The sequence below is a fragment of the Arvicola amphibius genome, chromosome 5 (assembly GCF_903992535.2).
Source record: "Arvicola amphibius chromosome 5, mArvAmp1.2, whole genome shotgun sequence".
Taxonomy (NCBI): Eukaryota; Metazoa; Chordata; class Mammalia; order Rodentia; family Cricetidae; genus Arvicola; species Arvicola amphibius.
The window spans coordinates 111,710,953-111,737,860 of NC_052051.1; the positions used below are offsets into that span (position 1 = coordinate 111,710,953).

A 26,908-nucleotide genomic window follows, 5' to 3' on the forward strand; every position below is an offset into this window, starting at 1 on the left:
CCCTCCTCTAATTGATCTTCATCCTCGTACCTACTTGAAGAATGCTTGATTTATTCACTTTTTAAATGAGATAAATCAGACACTCCTCTCAGCCAGCTCCATCCCTCCCAGACACTATGTGAAAGATTAATGTCAAGTTTATTTCTTTTTTTAAAATATTTATTTATTTATTATGTATACAATATTCTGTCTGTGTGTATGCCTGCAGGCCATAAGAGGGCACCAGACCCCATTATGGATGGTTGTGAGCCACCATGTGGCTGCTGGGATTGAACTCAGGACCTTTGGAAGAGCAGGCAATGCTCTTAACCTCTGAGCCATCTCTCCAGCCCCCTCAAGTTTATTTCTTGACATTACTTTCTTTTTTCTTCATTTTTGGCCTTCCTTCCTTCTTTCCTCCCTCCCACCCTCTCTTTTTCTCCTTCCTTCCTTCCTTCCTCCCTCTCTTTTTCTCCTCCTCTTCCTTCTCCTCCTCCTCCTTCTTCTTCTTCCCCCACCCCTCTCTTTAGGAGGTGATGGTGTTAGTTCTGGGATCAACCCCGGGGCCCATGCTAGACAAGCACTTGACACTGGACCATCTCCAGCAAATACCTTCTTCGTTTCACCACTTGATGCTGTGCCCTCTATCCCAGCTTCTTTATTATTATTATTATTATTATTATTATTATTATTATTATTATTATTGGTTTTTTGAGACAGGGTTTCCCTGTAGTTTCTAGAGTCTGTCCTGGAACTAGCTCTTGTAGACCTGGCTGGTCTCGAATTCAGAGATCTGCCTGCCTCTGCCTCCCGAGTGCTGGGATTAAAGGCATGCGCCACCACCACCCGGCTTTCTTTAATTATTTGAAACAGTCATTGTAAGGTCTGGGGGCACATACCTCTAATCCCAGCATTCCATTGGAGGTAGAGGCTGGATGCTGTAGAGATTTCCAGGAAAGCCTGGGTTTTAACGTTTTGAGACCCTGGCTCAAAAACCAAACAAAATCTTTGGCTTGTAAAATATTTATTTATAGAGAAGCAAAAGGTTCAATTAAATCACTTCTAAATCTATGCAACAAAAATATGGGAAATATTTACATCATAAACCTGGATCTCAGCACCCCACCCCCACCCCTTTTAAAATATTACAGCTGCAAGCACCACTGACTTCTCAGTAAGGAAGTAAGGCTTATTATCCATATAAGGGAAGGTGATGGAGAAGGAGGAAGTCTTCGGATCTTCTCTGGCCAGGTTTCAGGAGAGCAATAAACTTGCTGTAGACTCAGACTTGTAGTTCCAGGGTAACAGAGCAGGCTTCCTTCACCCACTGGACTAGCTGGTACTCACTCCAGACTGCTCGAGTCCTTCCGTTTGTCTAACCAAGTACTCAGCACCTACAGGGGCAAGGCCAAACACAAACCAAGAACCTTAAAGCCACATAGGAAAATGTGCAATTTCATCTATTTTAGAGACAAAAATCCCCCATCTATTTTATCTTTAAAGTACGATGCTTCCCCAAAGAGAAATCCTCACGTCTCCTTGACCTGACTATGCCCATCCCCCAAAGGCGGCAACTATTCATGTACATTATTGCCAATGGACATGAGTTACATTGCAGCAGCTGTAGCAACCAGGACATGGACAGTGGACCCAGCTTTTAAGTTTTACAACTTGGGCCTCCGAAAGCAGAAGTTCCCATTACTTGCTCAGTCCCTGCTGTCTTGCTGCTGGGCCTTCCCAGATAACCTCTTGCCACCGTGCATAAATCTGGACCTTCTAAGACAGGGAAGACCTGGAGTTTACCAATACTGAGGGTCCTTCAGTCATCTCTGAACACAAGGTCACTCACTCCATATCATCTTTAGTCTCACAGGCTTCTGACATACGATTCCAGAAACTCCATTCCCCGTCCTTACGGCACTTTCTGTCACAGTACCTGCATCTGCTCCAAGACCTCGCGCTGCATCTCCACGGCCATATGGTAGATGTGATGGTCAGAGTCATTGTACATCACAGCATTTTGGAACATCAGCATCAGGTCCCGCTGGAACTCAGCCATGGTGTGAATGCGTCCCTTGGACAGATTCCTCTTCAGGGTTGTTAAGTCCATGGGTCTGCAGGGGCAAGAGGAAATCAACCGTAATGTGTAAGAGCTAATGAACCAGAAGCTGAGACAGGGAAATTATCATGACTTTGAGGACAGCCTGAGCTACACAGTGAGTTACAAGACAGCAAGAGTAAGACTCTCAAAACAGACAGACAGACACAGACAAAAAATGTGGTGTCTGTAACAAGCTCTTTGAGAATTTTTTCTTAGTAAAAATAAAAATTTCACTGGTTCATTTTGTCTTTATTCTTTGTTTTGTCCACTTGGCACAAGCGAGGGTCATCTGGGAAGAGGAAACCTCAACTGAGAAAATGTCTCTATTAGACTGTTCTGTGGGCATGACTGGAGCATCTTTTTTTTTTTTTTAAATTAATGATGGATGTAGGAGGTCCCAGTCCACTGTGGCTTAGTGCCACTTCTGGGAAGATGGTCCCAAGTTCTGTAAGAAAGCAAGCTGAGCAAGCCAGGAGGAGCCAGCCAGTAAGAAGCACCCTTCCATGGCCTCTGCTTCCAGTTCCTGACTCCAAGTTCCTGACTTGAATTCCCACCCCGATTTCCCTGGATGATGGGATAAACCTGGAATATGGAATAAACCATTTTCCCCCCAAGTTGCTTTTGGTTATGGTGTTGATCACAGCAATGAAAAGCAAACTACAAGAGAGGCAACCATAACAATTTTCATGAAATAATAAAAACAGCAGCTGCAGATGCTGATCCCTTATAAAGGCCAAGCACTATGTTGAGCACATTCTGCAGTAAACTAATCCTCTCGGTAAACACACAGTGTAGGTATCACTTGTCAGCAGCATCACTTTGGAGGCACTGGGTATTGAACTCATGGCAGTGGTGTTCAACCTGTGTGTCAAGATCCTTTGAGAGTCGAACAACCCTTTCACAGGGGTTGAATATCAGATATTCTGCATATCAGATATTTACATTATGATTCATAACAGTAGCCAAATTACAGTTAAGAAGTAGCAGCAAAATAATTTTATGGTTGGGGGTCACCACAGCATGAGGAACTGTATTAAAGAGTTGCAGGGGCTGGAGAGATGGTTCAGTGGTTAAGAGCATTGACTGTTCTTCCAGAGGTCCTGAGTTCAATTCCCAGCAACCACATGGTGGCTCACAACCATCTGTAATGAGGTCTGGCGCCCTCTTCTGGCCTGCAGGCATACACGGAGGCAGAATGTTGTATACATAATACAATCTTTTTTTTTTTTAAGTGTTGCAGCATTAGGAAGGTAGAGAAGCACTGACCTAGGCAGAGCCTCTCACATATTAGGTAAGTGCCCGCCCATTAAGCCTTAATCCCAGCCCTTTTTTTGCCTTTTAGAGACAAGATCTTATGAAACTGCCAGGCAGGCCTAGAACTCGCTGTCCTCCTGCACTGTCTCAGGGAGTAAGAACTGCAGACTTGCTGACACAAGGCCCACTGTTACTACTGTTTTTAATGCAGGGTTTTATTGGACACAATGATATACCTTTCATCCAACATTTGAGAGGCAGAGGCAGAAGGTCTGTCTGCCTTCCCATTGCTTATGCTGGCCTTCAAATGGTGATAACCCTGCCTCACTTTCCAGAGTAAAGATAGGGACATATGCTTTCCATTAGACAAGATGAAGAAACTGAGGTCTGAAGAGATGACACGCTGCTTTTTTTCTGGCTATAACCATGGAGGTGCCAAAGTGAAGGGAAAGGAGGCTCCTACTGTGCAGAAACCCTTAGCTGAGAAAGGGAAGAGATCTCAAGAGTTGAAAGGAAAGCTTTTGAAAAGAAATGTCCCCAAAAGCTGCCCCAGAAGACAAAGAGGACGCTTACTGTGAAAGAGCAGGCACTACCACAAGGAATACCTTGATGTACAGAACCCTTGGTCCAGAGAATCCGAGGCGCTCATGCTGTGGTTTGAATGGGAAATCCCCCTAGTCCACGCATTTGAACAATGGCCCTCATTGTTGAGGGAGCTGCTTGAGAAGGTGTGGAACCTTTAGAAGGTAGAGCCCTGCAGAGAAGAAGTGTCACGAGGGAGCACACGCTCCCTATTCGCGCTCTCTCTGCTTCCTGTGTTGCTGTCATCATGTGTTCCCTGACTGTATCTTACTGACACTGTAAGCCAAAATAAGCCCTTCACCTGGTAATTTTCCTTTCTGTTGGTTGGTTGCTTTTTTGAGACAAGATCTTTCAAAATGGCCCTGGCTGTCCTGGAAATCTGTGTAGACCAGGCTGGCCAGAAGTCAGAGATCCACTTGCTTCTGCTCCTCTGAGTTTACTACCACACCAAGCTCTAAGTTGATCTTTTGTTTGTTTTGGTTTTTTGAGACAGGATTTCTCTGTTTAACAGTCCTGGCTGTTCTGAAACTTCTCTGTAGACCAGGCTGGTCTCAAACTCACAGAGATCCACCCACCTCTGCCTCCCAAGTGCTGGGACTAAAGGTGTATGCCACCACCACCCAGATAAATTGATTTTTTTCCAGAGTATTTTTTATCACAGCAACAGAAAGTAGCTAAGACAGAAACTGGCACCAGGAGTGGGGCAGTTTCTATAAGCCTGACTATAAGGTTCTTAGGTCTTTGAAACTAGTTTGGGAGAAGGAAGTGAAAAAATACTTTGAAATTTGGGCTAGAAAGGCCTTTAAATGTGGTAAGAGCAGCTTTATAGGCTCTTCTGGTAGGAGTCTGTAAGACAAAGAAGCAGAGAAAAATGCAGACTGGAGAGGCTTGGTTCATGAAGATTCAGAGATGAGCAGGGATATTGGGAACCACGATGAAGGCCATTCAGATTTTATTCTGGCAAAGAATTTGGCTATAGTATGCCAATTCTAGGCACGTGAGAGAAGCTGAATTAAAAAGTCATGGACTAATTTGTTTGGCAGAGGAAATTTCAAGGCAGGAAAACATGAGGCTCTTTATTGCTCACTGCTTTCATCCCTGTCTGCAACGAGAGGAGTAGAAGAGAGAAAACTGTGAAGTTTGGCAAGGAAGGGCGACAAGATCAGAGCTGTGAACACGGAGAGTGCAGGTCATAAACACATCTACTTGATAAAGAGATGAGTGCCATTAAAGAGAAACCTCTTGTCTGCACTGAGACAACAAGGTGTCGGAGCTGCAGCAATGACTGAGCTGCCCTTGTGTGAAACTGTGAAGATGACCCTAGGACCATGACATCTCTACTGAATATGGATGTGGACATGGGATGGAGTTGGCCCAAGAGAGAATCTATGTGTGTTCTATATAACTGCAGAACTTTTTAAGCCCAGATGAACATTATAGCACCAGGTGCTAAACAGAGAGCTGCAGGATTTGGTGTTTGCTCTACTGGATTTCAGGCTGGCTTTGGTCCAAATTTCCCTTGCTATGCCCCATTCGTCCCTTTTAAATTAGGAATGTATACACCCCGTGTCATTGTATACTGGAAGAATATGATTCATTTTTTATTTACCGGGGTCACAATTAGGAGAAGGGCTGACAAGATGGCTCAGCAGGTAAATGAACAAACTTGCTGTGCAGGCCCGACACCCTGAGTTCACTTCCTGGAGCCCATGGTGGAAGGAGAGGATGGGCTGCTGGAAGTTGTGCACTGAGCTCCTGTGGCACACATACGAATGCGCACGTGCATGCTTACACACACATACACATAATAGCAATGATAATAATAATAACATTTAAAAAAATTAAAAACTTAAATCTTTAAAAAAAAAAAAGGGGGGGTGCTGAGAGGCTAAGAGCACTGGCTGCTTTTCCAGAGGTTCTGAGTTCAATTCCCAGCAACCATATGGTGGCTCACAACCATCTGTAATTTGATCTGGTTCCCTCTTCTGGCATGCAGACCAAACACTGTATAAATAATAATTTTAAAAAATTAAAAACTAGGTGTGTTGCACATACCTTTAATCCTAGCACTCAGGAAGCAGAGACAATCAGATCTCTAGAGTTCAAGACCATCCTAGACTACCAGCAAGTTCCAGGCTGGTTAGAGCCACACAGAAAAACTGTCTCAAACAAACAAACAAATTAGAAAAGAGATGGTCCTGAGCTTTAGATATTTTGGATGGAGATTTTTGCACTTTTGAAATATTGGCACTGTTAAGGACTATGGGGATTTCTGAAGTTGGACTGAATGCATTCAGATTGACAGATTTATTAGAAGGATCAACTAAGCCCCATGAATTTATGGGAACAGGAACTGAATGGTGGCACTGCTTGGAAAAATTATGGAACTTTTTGGGGGGGGCGTTTTTTTGAGACAAGGTCTCTCTGTGTAGATCTGGCTGCCCTGGAACTTACTCTGTAAACCAGGTTGTCCTCGAACTCACAGAGATCCACCTGCCTTTGCTGCCCAAGTGCTGGGATTAAAGGCGTGCACCACCACCGTTATTCTAAAAGTTATGGAACTTTTAGAACAATGAACCCCACTGGAGGAAGTGGGTCACTGGGGTAGGCTTTGGGGCTTTACAACCTGTGCTATTACCTGTCCCCTCTCTGTTTCTTTTGTTATGTTTTGTTTTTTCGAGACAGGGTTTCTCTATAGCTTTTGAGCCTGTCCTGGAATTCACTCTGTAGACCAGGCTGACCTTGAACTCACAGAGATCTGCCTGCCTCTGCCTCCCGAGTACTGGAATTAAAGGCATGAGCCACCACCTCCCAGCTCCCTCTCTGCTTCTTAAGTGTAGATACAATGTGAGCATCCAGCTTTTTCTTCTACGCTCACGCCTTCTTTGCCTGTCTTCCATTTCACAAAGGGCTATAAACATCTGAAACTGAAAGCAGAAACAAGCCCTTTATCTCTCAAGTTGCTTTCGATAGTATCCAGGGTATTTTATCACAGCAATGGAAAGGTAACTAAAAGGGTCAGAAAAATGGCTTAGTGTGTGGAAGGGTTTGCCATCAGAGCTGACGGCCTGAGTTCAATGTCCAAGACCCACACTGTAGAAGGAGAGAACTAACTCCCAGAAGCTGTTCTCTGATGAAACACACATGCCTCAGACAGAGTACATGCCCACCTGTACTGTAACTATGACAAACGTTTTTTTGACAGACCATAAACCCAATAATCTGTAAGATATTGCAGCCTCTTTGCCATCACCAGATTTTTTTTTTTTTTTTGAGACAGGGTCTTACTATGTAGCTCCAGCTGTCCTGGAATTCACTATGTATAACAAGCTGGGTTAAACTCACAGAAATCCACCTGTCTCTGCCTCTAGTGTTGGGATTAAATGCCTGTGCCACTATAACCAACTAGATCTTTTTTAAAAAGAGAATATTTATTTTTAGTTTATGTACATTGGTATGCATGTATGTCTGTGTGAGGTATCAGATCTTGGAGTTACAGCTGTGAGCTGTCATATGGATGCTGGAAATTGAACTCAGGTCCTCTAGGAGAACAGCTAGTTCTCTTAACCACTAAGCTGCTTCTCCAACACCGTAGGTCTTTTTTTTAAAGGATTTATTTATTTGTATATTATGTGTATGAGTTTTTTGCCTGCATGTATGTCTGTACACCATGTGTGTGCCTCAGAAGAGGATATGAAATCCTCAGAACTGGAGTTATGGATGGTTGTGAGCCACGATTTGGGTGCTGGGAACCGGGTCTTCTGTAAAAGCAACAAATACTAGTAACCACTGATCCGTCTCTCCAGCTTGTCTTCATCAGACCTTAAGAACACCTTCATGAAGCTTATCAAGGCTTCAATTAGCATGCTGAAGATTGTGGATCCAGATATTACATGGTGGGTACCTGAACCTGAAGTCAATAAGTGAATTAACCTACAACAAAATCAATAAGAAATAAATAGCCTTGACAGCTAAACAATGGCTCCACCTATTGATAAGCTTGGCATCATAGGCTTGGACGGATAAGATTCATGAAATATGTCCTGTTTGAAAATGCTTCAAGGAAGTAAGTTTCTGTGGCCCTTCAAATGATCTTCTCCATGATGTACATGAAGGGAAAAACAAGATCTATGGGTTTATTAGAAAGACGAATTGTTATCTACAATAGTACTTTTGCAATCTGATCAATTAATAAACAATGACTGCTGACAAAGAAAAAGTCTGGGGGGTGGGTAGTGGCGCAGCCTTTAATCCCAGCACTCAGGAGACAGAGGCAGACGGATCTCTGTGAGTTCAAGGCCAGCCTGGTCTACAGAGTAAGTTCTAGGATACCCAAGACGGTTTCACCAAGAAACCCTGTCTTAAAAAACCAACCAACCAACCAAACAAACAAAAAACAAAACAAAAAGAAAAAGTTTAAGTACTTGTTTTAGTTGCATGGTCTAGATTCCAATTCGGAACAGCCTATCCACTATTTATATACTGTTTGCACACAGGCATGTATGCTGGTGTGTATACCACAACAAGCTTGTGGGGCTCAGAGGAAACCTGAGAGATCCAGTTGTTTCTCCCACAAACATCACAGACTTAACTCAGAACCTTATTTTCTTCAGTTAAGATGGAGGAATTAGTTTGTCATAGTTTGATAACAGCAACCTCCTGCTTGGAGCTTCTGCCATACAGATTCGTAAACCTGTCTACGTGTCTGAATTACTCAGAAAAAATATTTTTTGCTACCTCAATTTTATGTATTTATTTTTGAGACAGGTTTTGCTCTGTAGACCAGGCTGGCCTCAAACTCACAGAGCTCCATCTGCCTCTGCCTCCCAAGTGCTGGAGGAAGAGCACACACACGAGGCCTGGCTCTCTATATTTTTAAAGATTTATTTTTAGTTTTAAATAATGTGTACAAGTGGGACGGGGTGGGCGTTTGTGCACATGTGAGTGAGATGCCCAGAAAGGCCAGCAGAAGGCCTCTGGTCCCCAGGAGCTGCAGGTAGGTACAAGCAGTCGTGAGGCAGCCAACATGGGTGCTGGGAGCCAAACTCAGGTCCTCTGCACTTCTACCTGCTGATCCACCTCTCCAGTCCTTGACCTCTTTTGTAAGCTTGCCTTCCTGAAACTTGGGGCTTCTGTCTTCCTCGAAAGCTCTACTCCCACCCACGGCTGCTTGTCTGCTGTGTAGCTGACCTCCATAAACTTAGAAGACATAGCCCTCTTCTCTCGTCTCCGTTCTTCTCTGGAAAAGTGTTTTTCCAGCTTACTTGTCCTATGACTTTTTCTTTTATAATTTATTTTAACTTTATTTTATGTGCATTGGTGTAAAGGTGTCAGCTTCCAGGGAGCTGAAGCTACAGGCAGTTGTGAGCTGCCATTGTGGGTGCTGGGAATTGAACCCAGATCCTCTGGAAGAGCAGTCAGTGCTCTTCCCTGTTGAGCCATCTCTCCAGCCTGAGTTTTTCTTTTAAATTCTAATAAAATTCAGAAGCCCTTTCTGAAATTCCTTTATTAAGGAGACTTAGGACCCCAAGAGGGACCCTTACTTCCTTGGTAGCACGTGGCAACTCTGGCAGAACTCCCCAGACTTCCAGGGATGTGTGGCACCATAAGGAGTTTCTCTGACAGTTTCTCTGAGGACAAAACATCTGATCATATGCCAAGACTTTAGAGGCCACCTAAGAGGGACCTCAGACAGTGACCCCAGTCACTTCAACAGCTCCCAAAGTATCTAAATCAGGCCCTGGGTTCATCACTTTTTAATTAAGCTCTTGAGATCAAAGGAAAAAATACCCCCCAAAAAAGTCCAGTGGGTGGATGCTCTTATAAGCCTATCAAGGATTCTAATGGAGTTGAACATTTCAAAATATTCTCAGTTCTGGCAATAAAAATAATAAAATTAACATTGACACTTGATCCCCAACAAAACAGTAGTAAGACGTGTGGCCTTTAGGAGGTGATTTGAGAAAAGGCTTCATATTCATGAATTGGGATCGGTGTGCTTGAGCTGCAGACGGACAGGTGTCTCTTGCCTTCTCCCCATACATGTTTGTAGAAGCACGCATTCCTGTGGAGAGGCCCAGCAACAAGAGCCATCTTAGAAGCAGACACTAGGGCTGGGGAGATGGCTTGGCAAGCAAAGATACTTGCTGCAAAACTTGACGACCTGAGTTCAGTCCCTGAGTGCACTCCGGGACTGGGGATTTAGCACAGTCATTAAGGGCACTGACTGCACTGGGCAGTGGTGGTGCACGCCTTCAATCCCAGCACTTGGGAGGTAGAGGCAGGAGAATCTCTGTGAGTTTGAGACCAGCCTGCCCTACAGAAAGAGTTCCAGGACAGCCAGAGCTGTGACACAGAGAAACCCTGTCTCAAAAAACAAGAAAAAAAAAACAAACAAACAAACAAAAAAAACCACTCTGCTTTTCCAGAGGATCCAACAGCCTCTTCTGGCCTCCTGACCTCCTGCAAGCACCAGGCACACATGTAGTGTACAAACATAAATGCAGGTGACACATCCACATACAGAACATCACAAATCGACAAACTGTCCTCTGACCTACACACACACCATAACAGGTACCTTCCTCTTCAAAAAATTAATGTGAATTTAAAATATACCATAAAAAAATGAGGAAGAGACTAGTCCTTCCATACACCAAGTCTGTAGGAATTTGATCTTAGACTTTCTAGGTTGCAAGCCCATGAGAAATAAGTTTCCATTATTCATAAATTCTTGTGGCATTTTATTATAGCAGCACAAATGTGTGTATATATGTGTATAAATGTGTGTGCATGTGTGGTGTGTATATGCATGTGTGGTGAGTGTGTATATGTATGTGTGCATGTGTGGTGTGTGTGTGCATGCATGTGTGGTGTGCATGCATGTGTGTGGGTTGTATGTGTGTGTGTACCTGCATGTCTACATGAAGGCTACAGATTGATGTCAGGTGTCCTCTTCAATTGTTCTCTGCATTATTTTTTGAGATTATTTTTTATTCTCTCTCACTGAGCCCTACAGCTCCTCTTCTCAGCTAACCTGGCTAGCCAGCAAACCCTGGGGATGCTCCTGTCTCCACTTCCCCAGCACTGGGATTGCAGGCATTACCTCTTACCTAGGTGCTGGGGACCCACACTCACATCTGCAAGGTCGGTCCCTGTGACAGGCCCACCTCACCACTTCTCTCACCACCTTTTATTCCCTATTGTTTATCACAGCATTTTTTTTTTTTTTTTGGCTTTTCAAGACAGGGTTTCTCTGTAGTTTTTGGAGCCTGTCTTGGAACTAGCTCTCATAGACCAGGCTGGCCTTGAACTCACAGAGATCCGCCTGCCTCTGCTTCTCAAGTGCTGGGATTAAAGGCATGTGTCACTGCCCGGCTATGGCAGCATTTAAAAAAAGTTTTGGATTTATTTTTATTTTGTGTATATGTGTTTCTCTTACATGGTATATACACAGCATGTGCATGTCTCATGCCTGTGGATGCCAAAAGATGGCAAACCCCCTGGAATTGTAACTCCAAAGTTACAGATAGTTGTGAGCCGCCCTGTGGGTACCGGGAACTGAACCTGCATCCTCTGCAAGAGCAGCTGAGTGCTCTTAACCACTGAGCCATCTCCATTATTACAGCATTTTAGATTAACTATGCCAACATCCAAAATATTGCACTCAACCAATGCTTTTTAATTTCCTTTAATATCTTTATCTTAGCATGTCTAAAACTAACTGCCTGAATAAACACAGGGTCCCTCTTAAATTTTCTTCAAGAAATACTGTCAAATGTGGAAGGACCAGGGCGGGCGCACACGTCTTTAACTGTAGCACCGTGAAGAATGAGGCAGAAACATCTCCAGTTAGCAGCTAAACTGAGATAAAGGCAAACAAAATTTAAAACAAAATAACAGTAATAACAGCTGTAACTGAAGTACTTAACAGGTAGAGGCAGAAGGCTTGAGAGTTCAGGATCATCTTCAGCTAAGTTTGAGACCATCATGAGGTACATGAGATTGTCTCAAAAACCTGTGGTCTCAGCTAAGAGAGAAGCAGAAATTGGAAGATCACATGAACCCACAAGTTAAAAATCAATCTAGGTATTGTTGGGGCAGAGAACAGAAAGCATATCCAAAAAACAAAAAACTTTTTTAAATCCAAGCTGGTTTATATTGCTGTGGGATATATCTTGAGTTTGTGAGTACTGGAAATAAGATAGTCTAATGGATGGGAAATAAAGAATGAAAAGAGATATAAAAGCAACCGAGGGCCTGGTGTAGTGTCTCAGGCCTGTGATCCTAGCACTTCAGAGGTGGAAGCAGGAGGATTAGGAATTCAAGGTGAGCAAGGTGAGCTCCAACCATTTGAGACCAGCCTGAGCTACTGCAACCCACAGAACAAAACGAACAAAAAGAAAACAATGAATCAGACTAGGAATGTTGCACAGCTGGTAGAGGCTTGCCCAGCATGCTCTAAGCCCTGGGTTTAATCTTCAGCACCACAAAAAAAATGGGCATGGCAGTACATACCTGTGATCCCACAATTTGGGAATTGGAATCTGGAGGATAAGAAGTTCAAGGCCATCTTCAGCTATCTAGCCAGTTTAAAGTTAGCCTGGGCTACATGAGATGCTGTCTCAAACAATAACAAAGCAACCAGCCATGCTCTTGGCCCCTTTCCTACTGACCTTTTCACCACATCCTTGTATCCTGGGGCCTGCTTTTCTGATACAGGCTTCAGAAATGGACTGCTGAACCTGTTAAGAAATAAACCCAAAGAGGATAAAGAAACCCTGGGGAATCACTTCAAAGGAGAACGATGGGCTAACGACAAGAATACTTACAACTACAGAGTAAACAAGATCATAGCACTAAGGAAGCTGGGACAGGAGGGTCACCAAGAGCTGGAGGCCTGTCTCAACTACTTATGGAGTTCTAGTACTAGGCCAGCTAGGCTACAAAGCAAAAACAAACAGCATATTATATATATTTTTTGAGACCGGGTTTCTTTGTGTAGCTTTGGAGCCTGTCCTGGAACTCACTCTGTAGACCAAGCTGGCCTTGAACTCACAGAGCTCCGCCTGCCTCTGTCCCCCAAGTGCTGGGATTAAAGGTGTGCGCCACCACTGCCCAGCTTCTTGTTGACTTCCCTAAATAGCAAGAATGTGGGGAGGGGGACCCAACCTGTAAAATATTTTAACTATTATCATAATCTCTTTTAGTTAAAGGCTCAAAATTTGCTCAAGGTTTCCAAGACCCTGATTTTTTTCTTTCCCTTTTAAAAGTATTTATTTTCATTTTATGTGGATGAATGTTTTGCCTCCATGTATATGTGCATCACATGTGTGCAGTGCCCACAGATCCAGGATAGGGCACCTGAAGCCTGGAACTTGAGTTAGAGATGGTTGTGAACCACTGTGTGGGTGCTGGGAACCGAATCCCTGTCCTCTGCAAAGGCAGCAAGTGTTCTTACTTGCTGAGCTATCTCTCCAACCTTTTGTTTGTTTTGAGGCAGGGTGTCACATAACTCAGGCTAGCCTCAAACTTGCTATACCACTAAGGATGAATGTATATTTCTGCTTCTCCTGCCTTGCTGGTTGTGTATCACCAGACTTGGCAGGTATATGCAACACTGGGGATTAAATCTAGAACTTCATGTATACATTCTACCTAGGGAGCCTTATACATAGCTCTGAGGACCTATTACTGTGGAAAGGAAGATCCACCATATGGGAAGGAGGCACATATATTTGAAGTACATGAATTAGGAATGAATTCCTAAAGGCAATTCAAATAGCACAGCATGACTCCTTAGAGACTAATAAAACAGATACAGGTCTCATCCACGGCTTCGTTCTTAGTTTGGGGGACTCTGTTTTGTTTTGTAGCTCAGGCCTGTCGCAAACTAGGATGCCCTTCAATTTGTGATCACCTTGCTTCCATCTCCTTAAGGCTGGGATGACAGGCATGCTAGGTCCTGGCCAGTGTTCGCTATGTTCAGATGAGACCTAGGACATCACGCGTGCTGGGCAGGCACATCAGCAGCTGAAGTCACAGACCTGCACCCCCACTCCAACCATGGCTTGCAGGATGAACATATCCCCTTCTGTGTGCATATCCAAACATGTCCTTTGGTTTTGGAGATAATCTCATATTGGAAACCTACCTGTGACTGGCAATCATCTTCCAGACTTGCAAAAGAGTCTTCTTAAATAGGAAATGATCCTGAATAGGGTCACCTTGGCTTAGGTCACTCCTACAGGATACATGACAGAAAAGAGACAGTCGCTTCATAAGTAGTCCTGTGTCTCACTAGGTGGATAATGAAGCTTTCCCAAGGTATAGAGCTCCTAATTAAACATCTGAAGACTATAATATCATAGTCATGGAAATGTACTTAATAGGGGTTAAACTATATATTTTTAACATTCTTTCTTCATGTGTCTCTGTGTGTACCTGTGTGAGTTTGTGTACATCAAGAATGAACTGGTGCCTGTAGAGGCCAGAGGGCAAAGGGTGCCCTTGGTACTGGAATTACAGGTGGTTGTGAGCTGCCTAATATGGGCACTGGGAACTGAACTCAGGTCATCTACAAAAGCAGTAAGGGCTCTTAACTGCTGCACCATCTCTCTCCACCACAATGAACTGTGTCACTACTGCCCCATGAAGTGGTTAGCTTTGTCTCACATTCTCCTTTTTTCTCTTGCAATAGGGTTTCGTGTAGACCAGCTGGCTTTGAAATAGCTATGTAACCGAAGATGAACTCCTGATTCTCCTTCCTTCTTCACATCCCAGAACACTTGAATTATAGGCCAGTGCCACCATGCTGGGTAAGTGGGCACTGTCTTATAAAGTCTACTACAAATCTGAAACTGCTTCCGCCTTTTTCCCCCTTTTCCCCCCACCCTGATGTTTGGAGACTATTCTGAAAATATATGTTTAGCTCAAGACGGCTTTAAACTGTTAACCTTCAGCTTCCCAAATGCTGGGATTACAGGTGCGTGCCTGGCTCACTTGAGCCTTGTCTACTCCTGCTGTTTGGGACCTGGGATTCTACAGAACTGCGCTATGAAATCAGTTTGAAGTGGGCTTGATGGTACACACCTATATATAACCCAGTACTTTGAAAGCAGAAGAAGGTAGAAGTTCAAGGCTACATTATGAGTTGGAGGCCAATCTGGGCTACATAGGACTCCACTTCAAAAAAAAAAAGTTTTTGTTCAGTGTTCTTTCCTAAGTACCTATAACCACAGGAAACATAGTAGATACTATTAATTTGTTCCTCACATATCAAAGAATTATCTTATGTTTCATTTGAATGTTTGATATTTAAGTATTTTTCTTTTTCACTCTCCCTGTATGCCTCATTAGGGGTGGCCAAGTTTAGCAGCCTGGAATCCCACTCTTTGGGCTATACACATACCGCCCCTTTTCTAGGAATATGCCTGGCAGCCTAAGACCCTTACCTGAGCACACTATACATACATGTGTACTCCTCTCTGAACAATGTCCTAGGAACCTGTTGGCAGCTGGGGATCCCTACCTGGATCAGGCTGCACACTTTACACAGGAGAAATATGGTATTCCCTTTAGCAGCCTCTTGATAATAGCTGCCCTCTGCTTTCCATTTTAACATTCTGAAGTGGGCCATCTTTCCTAGACTGGCTCTGGATGCAAACTTTTTGTCTCCCTGTTTTGGAGACTAGCCCTAAGCCCTCCTGCCTGTTCGTCAGTATCCCTCAGCCTCCTTTGCACAGCAATCTCAGTTGTTTTAGCTTTTTCCCTAGTTTTTTCTATAGCCTGCATGTGTGCTTGTGTGTGTGTGCTTGTGTGCGCACACAGGTGGGTACCACTGCTCGCCTCATCACTACAAAGGTACACTTATACGTATGGAGATCAGAGGACAACTTGAAAGAGCTGGTTCTCTTCTTCCACCATGTGGAACTCAAGTCATCAAGTTGGCCAGTAGTGTCTTTACACACTGAGCCCTCCCTCTGACCTCAGTTTTCATTTTTTGTTTGTTTGTTTGTTTGTTGGTTGATTGGTACTAGGGCTTCTTGTTGGCTGGACAAGCAAGCACTCTACTATTAGACTACATCCTTAGCTATCATAATCTTAAAACAAATACATACCATAGATTCCTTTCTCCTCATGATACTTCCTGTCCTGTCCTGGACTAAACTGTCTTTCTTTGCTTTTCTTTTGAGATACAACAGTTCAATATTTTATCTCACTTATAATTTTCCCAGTTGTAAAGCTTTCTGTTGAGCCAGGCAATGGCGGCACAACCTTTAATTGCAGCACTCAGGAGTCAGAGGCAGGCGGATCTCTGAGTTTGAGGTCAGCCTGGTCTACAGAGCTAGTTCCGGGACTGCTAGGGCTACACAGAGAAACCCGTCTCAAAAAATAAAAAAAAAAAAAAAGGAAGGAAGGAAGTCAAATGGTATGTTACATGTTCTACATCGCACACTGTATTATTCCCTTGAAAGAGGCTGTCTTAATACTTTAATGTCAGCATTCTCTCAGACATGGTGGCACATCTGCAGGTTCTAGCACTTGGGAGACAGAAACTGGAAGATCAAAAGTTCATCATCCTTGACTACATAGCAAATCAAGACCAGCCTGGGCTACATGAGAGCCTGTCACAGGAAAAAAAATGATTTTCATATTCTTATTTTGTATCGTGTACAAAGGGTATAAGTCCATGTGAAACTACACTCCTATTATCTGCTCGATTTTAATACCTCCTCATAACTATTTATTTTCATTATGTAATATTTTACCTAGGTCTAGAGTCAATTTTTAGATTATTTTATTTTTACTTGATGTGTATAAATATTTTGACTGTATGTATGTATGTGTACTATGTATGTACCTGGTACCCACAGAGGAGGTCAGACGAGGTCATTGGATGCCCTGAAACTGGAGTTACATCACGTGGGTGTTGGGAACCAAACCCTAGTCCTCTACAAGAGCAGCTAGTATTCCTAACTGCTGGCCTATCTCTCCAGGCACCTTAAATTCATTTCTTTACTTATTCATTTTGAGATACGGTCTCACTATGTATCCCTGGCTGGGCCATAACTTGCTGTGTAGCCCAGGCTAGCCTTCAACTCAGAGAGATCCACCTGTCTCTGTATCCCAAGTGCTGAGATTAAAGGCATATGCCGCCATATCTGGCCTCACCTGGATCTAAATCACATACCAGCAAATCATATAATTTTACTATGATCTTTACTCAACTTATCCTTAGATGCTATTATTTTACAGAACCCTATCCAAGCAAGACATTTAAAGCACAAAACAAATTTCTTTTCTTTTTTCCTATTTTATTTATTTTTTAAGAATTTATTTTTGTTTTGTAATTCTGTGTGTTTCTGTGTACATGAGTGCAGTGCCAGAGGAGGCCAGAAGAGAGTATCAGATTCCCTGGAGCTGAGTTACAGATGGTTGTGAGCCTCCGGATATGGGTGCTGGGAAACGAACTTGGGTCTTCTGCAAGAGTAGCAAGTGTTCTTAACTGCTGAGCCATCTCTCCAGCCATTCCTATTTTATTTAATGTTTTTTATTAGCATATATTAATTATACATAATAATGGATTTAATTACATTTTTATACATGCACATTAATATATTTAGATCACATTCACCACCACCCCCTTACCATCTCTTGTCCCATTAGTCCCTTTCCTTTCCCCAGTTAGCCTCTCTCTCCTTCCCTGTCTCTGTGTGTGTCCCAGTGAGTGTCATTAGGTTTGTTTACAGGAGATTGGTTTGTAATAGCATCTGTGCCTTAAGTTTCTGATCACTCAGACTAAAGTAACAACAGCTCCTTTGCACTAGGTTGTAGAACTTCATTTCTGCATCCTCACAGTAAGTATTTAATATATGCACTATATGTACTGTGGTAGGTTTTGTAAACTCATAATTACCAACTATGCATATTTTAAGAATCTGTGTCTTACATTTATTTTACCTCTATGGAGACAAATACCAAGTAACATAAATGGAAGCAAAAGCAAGGGAGTGGGTGTACAGTGCAGTGGGACCAGACCCCAAAGGTCTGTTTCTCTTGTCCCTGTCAATACAGACTACAGACTGAGATACAGAAGAGCCTGGTCACCACCTGTTCTGTCTCATTTTGTTTTCCAATGCTAAAACACAAGGCCTTGCGTATACTGGCCAAGAGTTCTATCAGTGCACTCTACCTTCCCCGCACCTTAGGGACTGTTGTTATTGTTGTTTGACAGAGAGCTTCACTTTGTAGCCAGACTGGAAGTTATTAGGTCAACCAGGGAACTCATGAGTTCTGGGATTATAGATGTGAGGCACCAAGCTCAGCTTTTTTAAAGGGGCTTTAAACTTGTGCTTTAACATAAGAATTCAGCTTTCTATTCCCACTTAAGATAACTGGCCAAGCCTATAATCTCATGTAGGCAGAGACAGTAGGATCAGAAGTTTAAGATCACTCTCAGCTACATACTAAGTTCTAGGTCAGTCTGGTTACATGATACTCTGGTTCAACAACCAAATAAACAAAAAAAAAATATATTTGATCAAGCAGACATCATCACCACTATTCTATTGCTTTCTCTTCTTTTCCTTCTCCTCTCTCCCTTTCACCTTTCTTTTTTCCCCTAAGATACAGAAGATATATGCAATTTTCTCTTAATTTAAACATTCCATTTTTAAATGAAGTTCCTTGAAGATTCAGGAAGTTGTCAAACATGTTGGCATATGCCTCTAATCCTAGCAAGTGGGAGGCAAAGAAAGGTGGATCTCTGTGAGTTTCAGTCTGGTCTACATACTGTGTTCTAGGACAGCCAGGTTTGATTCCTTGTCTCAAAACAAGACACAACAAAGAAAAGACTCAGGAAGTTCTAAAAGGACTTCCTTTTCAACTCATTAGTGGGCTCATTAAGATCAGGAAGCAAACAACTGGCAAGTCTTAGGAAGTCCCTGAAACTGAGAAAATTCACAAGCTCCTCCCCACCAAAGTTACATAAATAGTAAGGACTTCTAAGGAGACTCTCCCATCTACTGATCTGCCTACAAGTTATACAGAGAGATCTAAGGTTTCAGTTTTCATGAGATGTTACCCATGATGGGGTGGGCTTTCAGTGCTCCCTTTCAGACATCCCATTCTCCAATAAGTAACCTCTCACCTATGTTCCTGTAAATTCTCCTAAAAACTCATTAATTCACCAGTTGGACTTTGGTGATATCATTACTTTGGTCTGTGATCAGTTCCCTGTTAATGTAAGCAGATGTTTGTTTGAATTTCCCCAGTAGTAATGTCACACAAAAACAGGTTCATCAGCCTCCTAGAGTACTAAGATTACAGCCTGCCTGTACCAACATAGCTCGCTACTTTTTGCTTTCTAAAAAATAGCCTGAGGAGAACATGGTGAATATACCTGTAATCCCAGCACTCAGGAGTCAGAGGAGCATAACAAGGCATGGGCCAACAAGAGCTGCCTAGTTAGACCATATTTCAAAATAAATATATGTGTAAAATATGGTCTTTAGTCCCTCAATTATCTATAAAAAATAAAACAATTATATTAACAATTTCCCAAGATACATGCAAGATAAAGGGAGTGCATAAACTTTAATCTTAAAGAGTTTGCTATAATGACTTAAATTTATAATGCCTACTTGGAAGGTAGAAATAGGAGGAGCAAGGTATCCTCAACTACATAGCTAATTTGAAGCTAGCCTGGGCTACATGAGACCCTGTCTTGGAGGAAAAATAATAATTTTTAAAAGCAGGTTTCTACAAAATTAATTTTGAGACATGGTTTTGCTCTGTAGCTTTGGCTGTCCTGGAACTCGCTAAGTAGACCATGCTGACCTTGAACTTGCAGCAAACTTCCTACCTCAGCCTCCTTAGCTCTGAGAGCACAGACATATTCTCCTGGCCCTACCTTGGCCTCCCTAGTGCTGAGAGCACAGGCATGTACTCCTGGCCCCATTCCAGTAGTTTTTAAAAAGGTATATTTTGTATAATAGTAGATCACTTAACACCATTTCTTAAGTAAATTAAACTAGCAATTATTGAGGTTTATTTATGATTGAGACTCTTTTTCCTTCTTTTTCACAGTGCTGATTATTGAACCTAGGGCTTTTCATCTACATATGAACTACATCCTCATCCATGAAGGCTCTCTTAATGTCAACAAAACAGGCTGTTGGTTTTTTTAAGATTTATTTTTATGTGCATTAGTATTTTGCTTGCACATATATATTAGCACTATATTTTCCACCTGTAACACCTTTCAAAACTTATAAAAATAATTCATTTCATAGTAACAAATTCAAGTAACTATAAAGAGAAGTAAATAAAAGCGTGAATCCTAACAACCTTGGATGAAGGTCTATGCTCAGAGTCCCAGCAGTGCTGGGGATCACCTTCGTACCTTGTGTGTGCCACAAGCACTCTAGTATGCAGCCACACCCCAGCGCTGTACTTACAGTTGCGAGGAGTTCGGGCAGTTGTAAAGGATGTCCACCAGAGGAGTTTCCTGAGCGCTCATGCCGTCATCATAGTCACCTGAAGGAGGCTGCTCGTCCACGTCTGAAGTATCCCCTTCACCCTGATCCTCCTCTTTTGGGTCCTGCTGAGCCTCCCCCTGGGAAACCCAAGAAGCACAGGAAACTTTAGAGATTTACTATCTGCATCATAACTTTACTTCTACAGAATAAGTGAAGGCAGATCGTAGGTGAGAAGAGGTCAATTCTATACAGTTACCAGAAAAATCAGAAAAGAATAACTTTGTTAGACAGATCACTGAAGTTTTCAGTGATAATCTGAACAATTTTTAAATGCCCCCAAATTAAAATGTAAATTTAATTCTAAATCTGATGTTGACCTCTGTAGGGAAACATACAAACAAGCCAAACAACAACAAAAACAACCCCCCCCCCCCCCAAAAAAACCTAACCTTTTGTGGTCTTAAAGCTAGCTATTATAGCCGGCCAGATAATATTAACAATGAGATTCCAAATTGACTGATTCTGTTAAAGCTAAAACAAACATTAGGATAAACAATGGCAAGTTCAGGAACACTGGGAAAGCTAAATAAGAGAGTTTGGAGTGGGGTGTGAAACAGCTCACTGGGGCTGTTAGCGCAGTAGAGAGTTTGACTAGCATGCTTCAAACTCTGGCTTCTATCCAGGAAAGAAAGAAATCAAAATAGGCCTCAGCCAGCTATAGTCAATTCCTGTGGATGGACACCTCCCTGAGGAGTACAAGCAGGGTACTTCCCTGACTAACCATAGGTAGTTCCACGTTTAATGTATCTAGTTGTTACTAAATTATGGGGAAAGACATCTCCTGGAGAACCCCCCCCCCCCCCCCCCCCCCCGCCTATTCCAGGAAAGAGACCACTCCTACCGCCCCAGCATGGGCTATGAGGTTAAAATGGGAGATGAAGACTTCTAAGGCCAGAAACTAGTGGCAACTGGTTGTTGCCCCTGAGCTCAGACTTTCATCCTGAAAGGTGAATTTCCTGCTGCTGCTCTCCTTTCTGCTGAAAACAAACCTCTGACTCTGTTCTGCCTGTGTTTGGGGGACATGCTCTCTGACTCTGTTCTGCCTGTGTTTGGGGTTCATGCTCTCTGAGGACATAAGAACAGAGACAGCTGTGGCTGGGATCAAACAGGAGGAGGAAACTCCCATACCTAATCTGCAACAATTTTTGTTTGTTTTGGTTTTTCGAAGACAGGGTTTCTCTGTGTATCCCTGACTGTCCTGAAATTTGGTGTGTAAACCAGGCTGGCCTCAAACTCAGAGATCCATCTGCCTCTTCTTTCTGAGTGCTGAGATTAAAGTGTGCACCACCACCACCTGGCAATAACTACTTGTTATGAGCCACGCATTGTGCTTGACATGAGCTGACTTTTTATTTCACTGTTTGTTTTTGTTTATTTGTACACACATGTGCACACACACATGAACATACGTGGAGATCAAAGGACAACTTTCAGCAATCAGTTTTCTCCTTCCAGCATGTGTGTTCTAGGGACTGAATTGGGGTCTTCAATCTTGGTAGTGAACACCTTTAGCTGCTACACCATCTTTTTCCTATTGACCTATTTATTGGTTTTTAGCTGTGGGACCCTCACCCCTTATTCTCAAAGAGACAAGAAGGAATTTCCTAGCAGAATGTTTTAAAATTAAAAACACAGACTGGCTTCACATTCCCAGAAAGACAGCATTTTCCTTCCCCGCTCCCACTCCAAACACAAGGACACTCAGCTCAGCCCAGCCAGCCACCTGGTACAGGCTGATAAAGGTGGCCTGACTCGGGAACAGGGTGGCCTTGCTCTAAGAACAAAAAACTAGCAGATATAGCAGGATGGGACAGAGCAAAAGTCCTTGCACCTGTGCCAAAGCAGCTTCAAAAGGCCTCTTTGTAGTTACACCTTTAAAAGCCTACCCCACAGAGGAGCTAGAACTCCTCTCTACTTCACTACAACTAGGGTTGGAGATGAGTTCCAAACTAGTTTGTATTACACTAAATAAACCTTGCTTATTACAGTCTGGGCCTCTCTGGTGGTCTCTCTGGGGGTCGTGCTCTGGGCACAACAGAACTAGGTCTTACTATCTTGCCCAGGCAGATCTCAACCCCCAAGGTCACATGATCCTTTCACCTCAGACTCCCCAGTAACTGGAACTACAGGTGTGTATCACTAAACTCCATTGAATTGTCTCCTTTGTTTGCAACCCAATCTTATTTACCTCAAGCTGGACTTAGATGCAGCTGAGGATAACCTCAAAACTCTTATCCTCCCGCAGCCACTTCTTGACAGCTGGGATTATGAGTGTGTATCATTTACACCCTGATTATTTGGAATTAGGGATCAAACCTAACGCTTTATGCATGCTAAGGAAGCATTTTACCAATTTAGCTCGCCCTTAGCCCTGTTTTGGGTTTTAAAACAGGATGTCTTATAGCCCATGCTGGTTTGAAATTCGTTGTTTAGCCAAGGGTGGCCTTGAACTTCTGGTCCTCCTGCCTTTGCCTTCCAAGTGCTGGAATTACAGGGATGTGCTACAATGTCTGACTGCATTCTTGCAATTAAATCTCACCACCCCCCCCAAAAAAAATCTTTAAAGCAGAACACTAATCTGTTTGGAGCAGAGAAAACAGGGGTTCTAAATATCCAGTAACATACTGAAGATCACATGGCTAAAACTGGTGCTGAAGTCAGACTTTGAACCCAAGAAGTTTAACTAACTCTGTGGAGTCCAGCTCTGTGTTGTAGCCACTCTGCTCCGCCTCCCTGTGAAGACCAGGTGATTTAAGTTGTTTACCTCTTCACTCTCTGTGGGCAGCCCCTCTAGGGTATAATATCTGTGGGGGCTGGAGCTGCCTTTGGCTTTCCATATTCTCTCAGTAGCTTCTTTTCAGCCACTAACTCTAGCTTGGCTACAAGCTCTTCAGTCTGTCTGCAGGGCTCCTCTTTCACTTTGGTAGTGTCCATCTCCCTTCTCTCCTGTTGCCTGGTACCAACCAGATGAAGGACAACAGTTTCCCTTGAGTCTCTGCTGCTAATGCACAATGGCTCCATTAAATAAGCTACCTGCAATCAAAGTTTATTATTAGATGCATAGGAACAGCAATGGAAACGAGCATCCATACATCAGTGATGCCACATGCTCACATTGTCAGTAGGACAAAGTCTAGGATGGCAAATAGATTAAACCCATTTAATCATTCAATTGTTAAATTTTATCAAAGGCAGTGGGTCATAGTGAACATGTAGACATAATTCTTAGCTCTTTCAGATTATGGTATAAATTTTGATCTCAAGTGTCAATTGTGATTAATTGGGAGTAGCTGTCTAGAAAACAAACTTTCTTTTATAGAAGTGGCAACATTTGAACTAGATACTTGTTGAACTTGATGTACATACTCTTGAACATGTTCCTTTGCAGCTGCAGAATAAATATAAATTCACTGTTCCAATATGTTGGTCCTCAGCCCTTAACCAAGGTAATGACACTTGAACAGACAACAAGGATACTCATGATAAGGCAACACTGCATATAAAAATTCTACTTCCTGGGCTGGAGAGATGGCTCAGTGGTTAAGAGCACTGGCTGCTCTTCCAGAGAACTCGAATTCAATTCCCAGCACCCACATGGCAGCTCATGACTGTCTGTAACTCCAGTTCCATTGGATCTGATACCTTCACACCAATGTACATAAAATAAAATTAAATAAATTGTTAAAAATTCTACTTCCTAGCTGGAGAGATGGCTCAGAGGTTAAGAGCACTGATTGCTCTTCCTGAGGTCCTGAGTTCAATTCCCAGCAACCACATGGTGGCTCACAACCATCTGTAATGAGATCTGGTGTCCTCTTCTGGCAAGTAGGCATACATGAAGATAGAACACCGTATACATAATTAAAAATCTTTTAAAAAAGTCTACTTCCTAAGACCCAGGGGCCTAAAGACTGTGGATTTAGGACATTCAATTGCAAACTATATATTTGGCCCATATTCTATATCAGCACCAGGTGCTGGGGGCATAATAACCAGCCACTGCCACAGTGGTACTTGTATTTTGTTTTTATTTTTTAAAGATTTATTTTTATTTGCTGGGCATGGTGGTGCATGCTTTTAGTTCCAGCACTCAGGAGATAGAGGCAGGCAGATCTGTTTCAGGCTAACCTGGTCTACATAGTGAGTTCCAGGACAGCCAAAGTTACATAGTGAGACCCTGTCTTAAAGAAACATACATACATACAAAAAAATTTTGTGTGTGTGTGTTTGTTTCTGAATATATGACACATGCATGTGTGTGTCCTCAGAGGCCAGAAGAGGGTATTGGATCCCCTGCAACTGGAATTACAGGCATTTGTGAGCTGCCTGATGTGGGTGCTGGGACCCAAACTTCAGTCCTCTGCAAGAGCCCACTGAGTCATCTCTTTAGTCCCGAGCCTTCGTTTCAGTAAACAAGACTAACAGTAGTAGAAGCATGCAAGGGTAATAAGCGTTCTGGCAAAAAGTTGGGTGGGCCAGGGCGGTGGGCGCCTGCAAATGTCAGCCCTTGGGAAGCTGAAGTAGGGTTTCTGGGCTAAGTAGCCAGATCTGATCTCAAAATGAGAGAAAAGAGAAGGTGAAAGGAAGGGAAGGGGAAAAGAAAAGACAGTGTAATGGGAAAGGAAAAAGAAAGAGGGTAAAGTGTGATCTTTCCAGCTGTGGAAATAATAGCCTCACCATTACCTCAGAGAGGAAGTGGAGGAGGTTCTGGCTGTTGCCTTGCTCTCCCTCCTCCCGAGATTCTTCACTCTCGACATCTTCCACAAGGAACTCACTAGATTCTCTCTCTGGGCTGCTTTCCTCTAGTTCTTCAGCCTCTGCATCCAAATCCTCAGTTTCCCTCCAACTGCTCACATCAAGATCCAGACTGGAGTCCCAGGAGCTGAAGACAGACCTGTACTCGTTGCTCAGCTCAGAGTCCTCGGGGCCATTGCGACCAGAGTTCAACCAGACCCACTTACACTCCATCTGTAAACACACAGAAAAGATGCATTAACTCAAATAAAAACAAGACAAATTCAAATCTACACTCCCAGTATACTGCTATGTTCCAAGTTCATAGAAAGGGTCTTGAAATTTCTTTCATTAGGAGGCACAAGAGCCAGCTAAAGAAAGACATTAGATGAAAATTTATCTTTTGGATAAAAAATAGCTTCATGTTTTTATTACCCCATTTTTAAACTTGGATTTCGTACTGGACAAAAATGGGGTGAAGAACTGAAGCATACCTGGCTTACAGACTTGCTTTATCACCAAATATCCATGGACTCAACAAAGTAATAAACTTGAGGATTAGATTTTCCTCAGTATATACAACTTTTAATCTATTATTTATTAATCATTAGTTTCAAAACACTTGTGGTTACCTTTGGCATCCTTCTGGTGACATCTGACTGTCAGAATAAAAACAGAAGCACTTACTCATTCATTCATTTGGAAATTTTATTATTTTTACGTGGTGTGTATGTAAATGCCGTGTGTAGGTGTCCATTGGGCCAGCAGAGGGAGGGATTGGATCCCTTGGATTAGAAGTGGTGGCAAACCACCTAATGTAGGTGCTGTGATTCCAATTCAGGTCCTCTGGAAGGGCAGCACTGTCTTTGGTAGTTTTTCTTTCTTCTAAGGACAGGTCGGCAAGTAGACTGGCTTCACACTCAGTAGGCAGCTGAGAAGAACCTGTTTTATGTGCTGGTAAAACGGAATCCAGGGTTTCAAGCATACTAGGAAAGCTAGCTACAGCCCCAACATCTAGCCACAGCTTTCAATAGATTTTTGAGTTTTTGGTCTTCTGCTTTGTCATTAAATTCAAGTTTCAACTTTTTTCTCTGTTCAAGTTGCTCCCTTGATTTTTAAAAAGTATTTAAAATTACCATTTATGTATATATGCCAGTGTGAAGTACTAGCACCTCAGTTGCTGGAGTTAACAGTTGTAAGCTGCCTGATGTGCTAGAACCTAAACTCACTTTCTCTGCAAGAGCACCATTCCCTGCCTTTTGTGTGTTTTGCTATATATATATCCTCAAACTCAAAATTCTACTTGTTTCCTGAGTATTGGCTGGAATTACAAGGCTGCATCACCACTGGGGGAGGAGCCTTCTGTCTCATCTGCACTTTACTCCTGAATAGCGTGAGTCCTAACTATGGCTCCTTAGTTTTGCCCCCAATAGTTACTATCTTGGTAAACTCATGCATCAGCTTTTCTACTTTATTCACAAACTTTTCCTACTTAAAAACTTTTAAAATTTTTATTGAGGCTGGGTCTCACCATGCAGCCCTGGCTGGCCTGGCACTCACTCTATAGACTAGCTCGCTTGTGACTCCGAGATCCGCCTGCCTCTGCCTCTGGAGTGCTAAAATTAAAGACATGCACCACCATGCCCAGCAGTTTTCCAGCTTCTAATGCCTTGGTGTTTGTAAGGCATGTTTGTCTGTGGACTGCTTTGAGACTCAT

The 26,908-nt window shown here is 42.8% G+C and overlaps 1 protein-coding gene across 1 annotated transcript; it reads right to left on the bottom strand.

Annotated features, from left to right (window-relative positions):
• Positions 1-1,136: 1,136 nt before the first annotated feature.
• On the bottom strand, positions 1,137-25,431 carry LOC119814370 (bromodomain-containing protein 8-like; the record flags this gene model as incomplete). The annotated part of the gene is made up of 6 exons (XM_038330006.1): positions 1,137-1,373; positions 1,916-2,093; positions 12,592-12,660; positions 14,070-14,159; positions 20,377-20,534; positions 25,141-25,431. Coding segments are annotated over 6 exons (837 nt in total), but the record flags the coding sequence as incomplete, so codon positions are not given.
• Between the last annotated feature and the right edge of the window lie 1,477 nt (positions 25,432-26,908).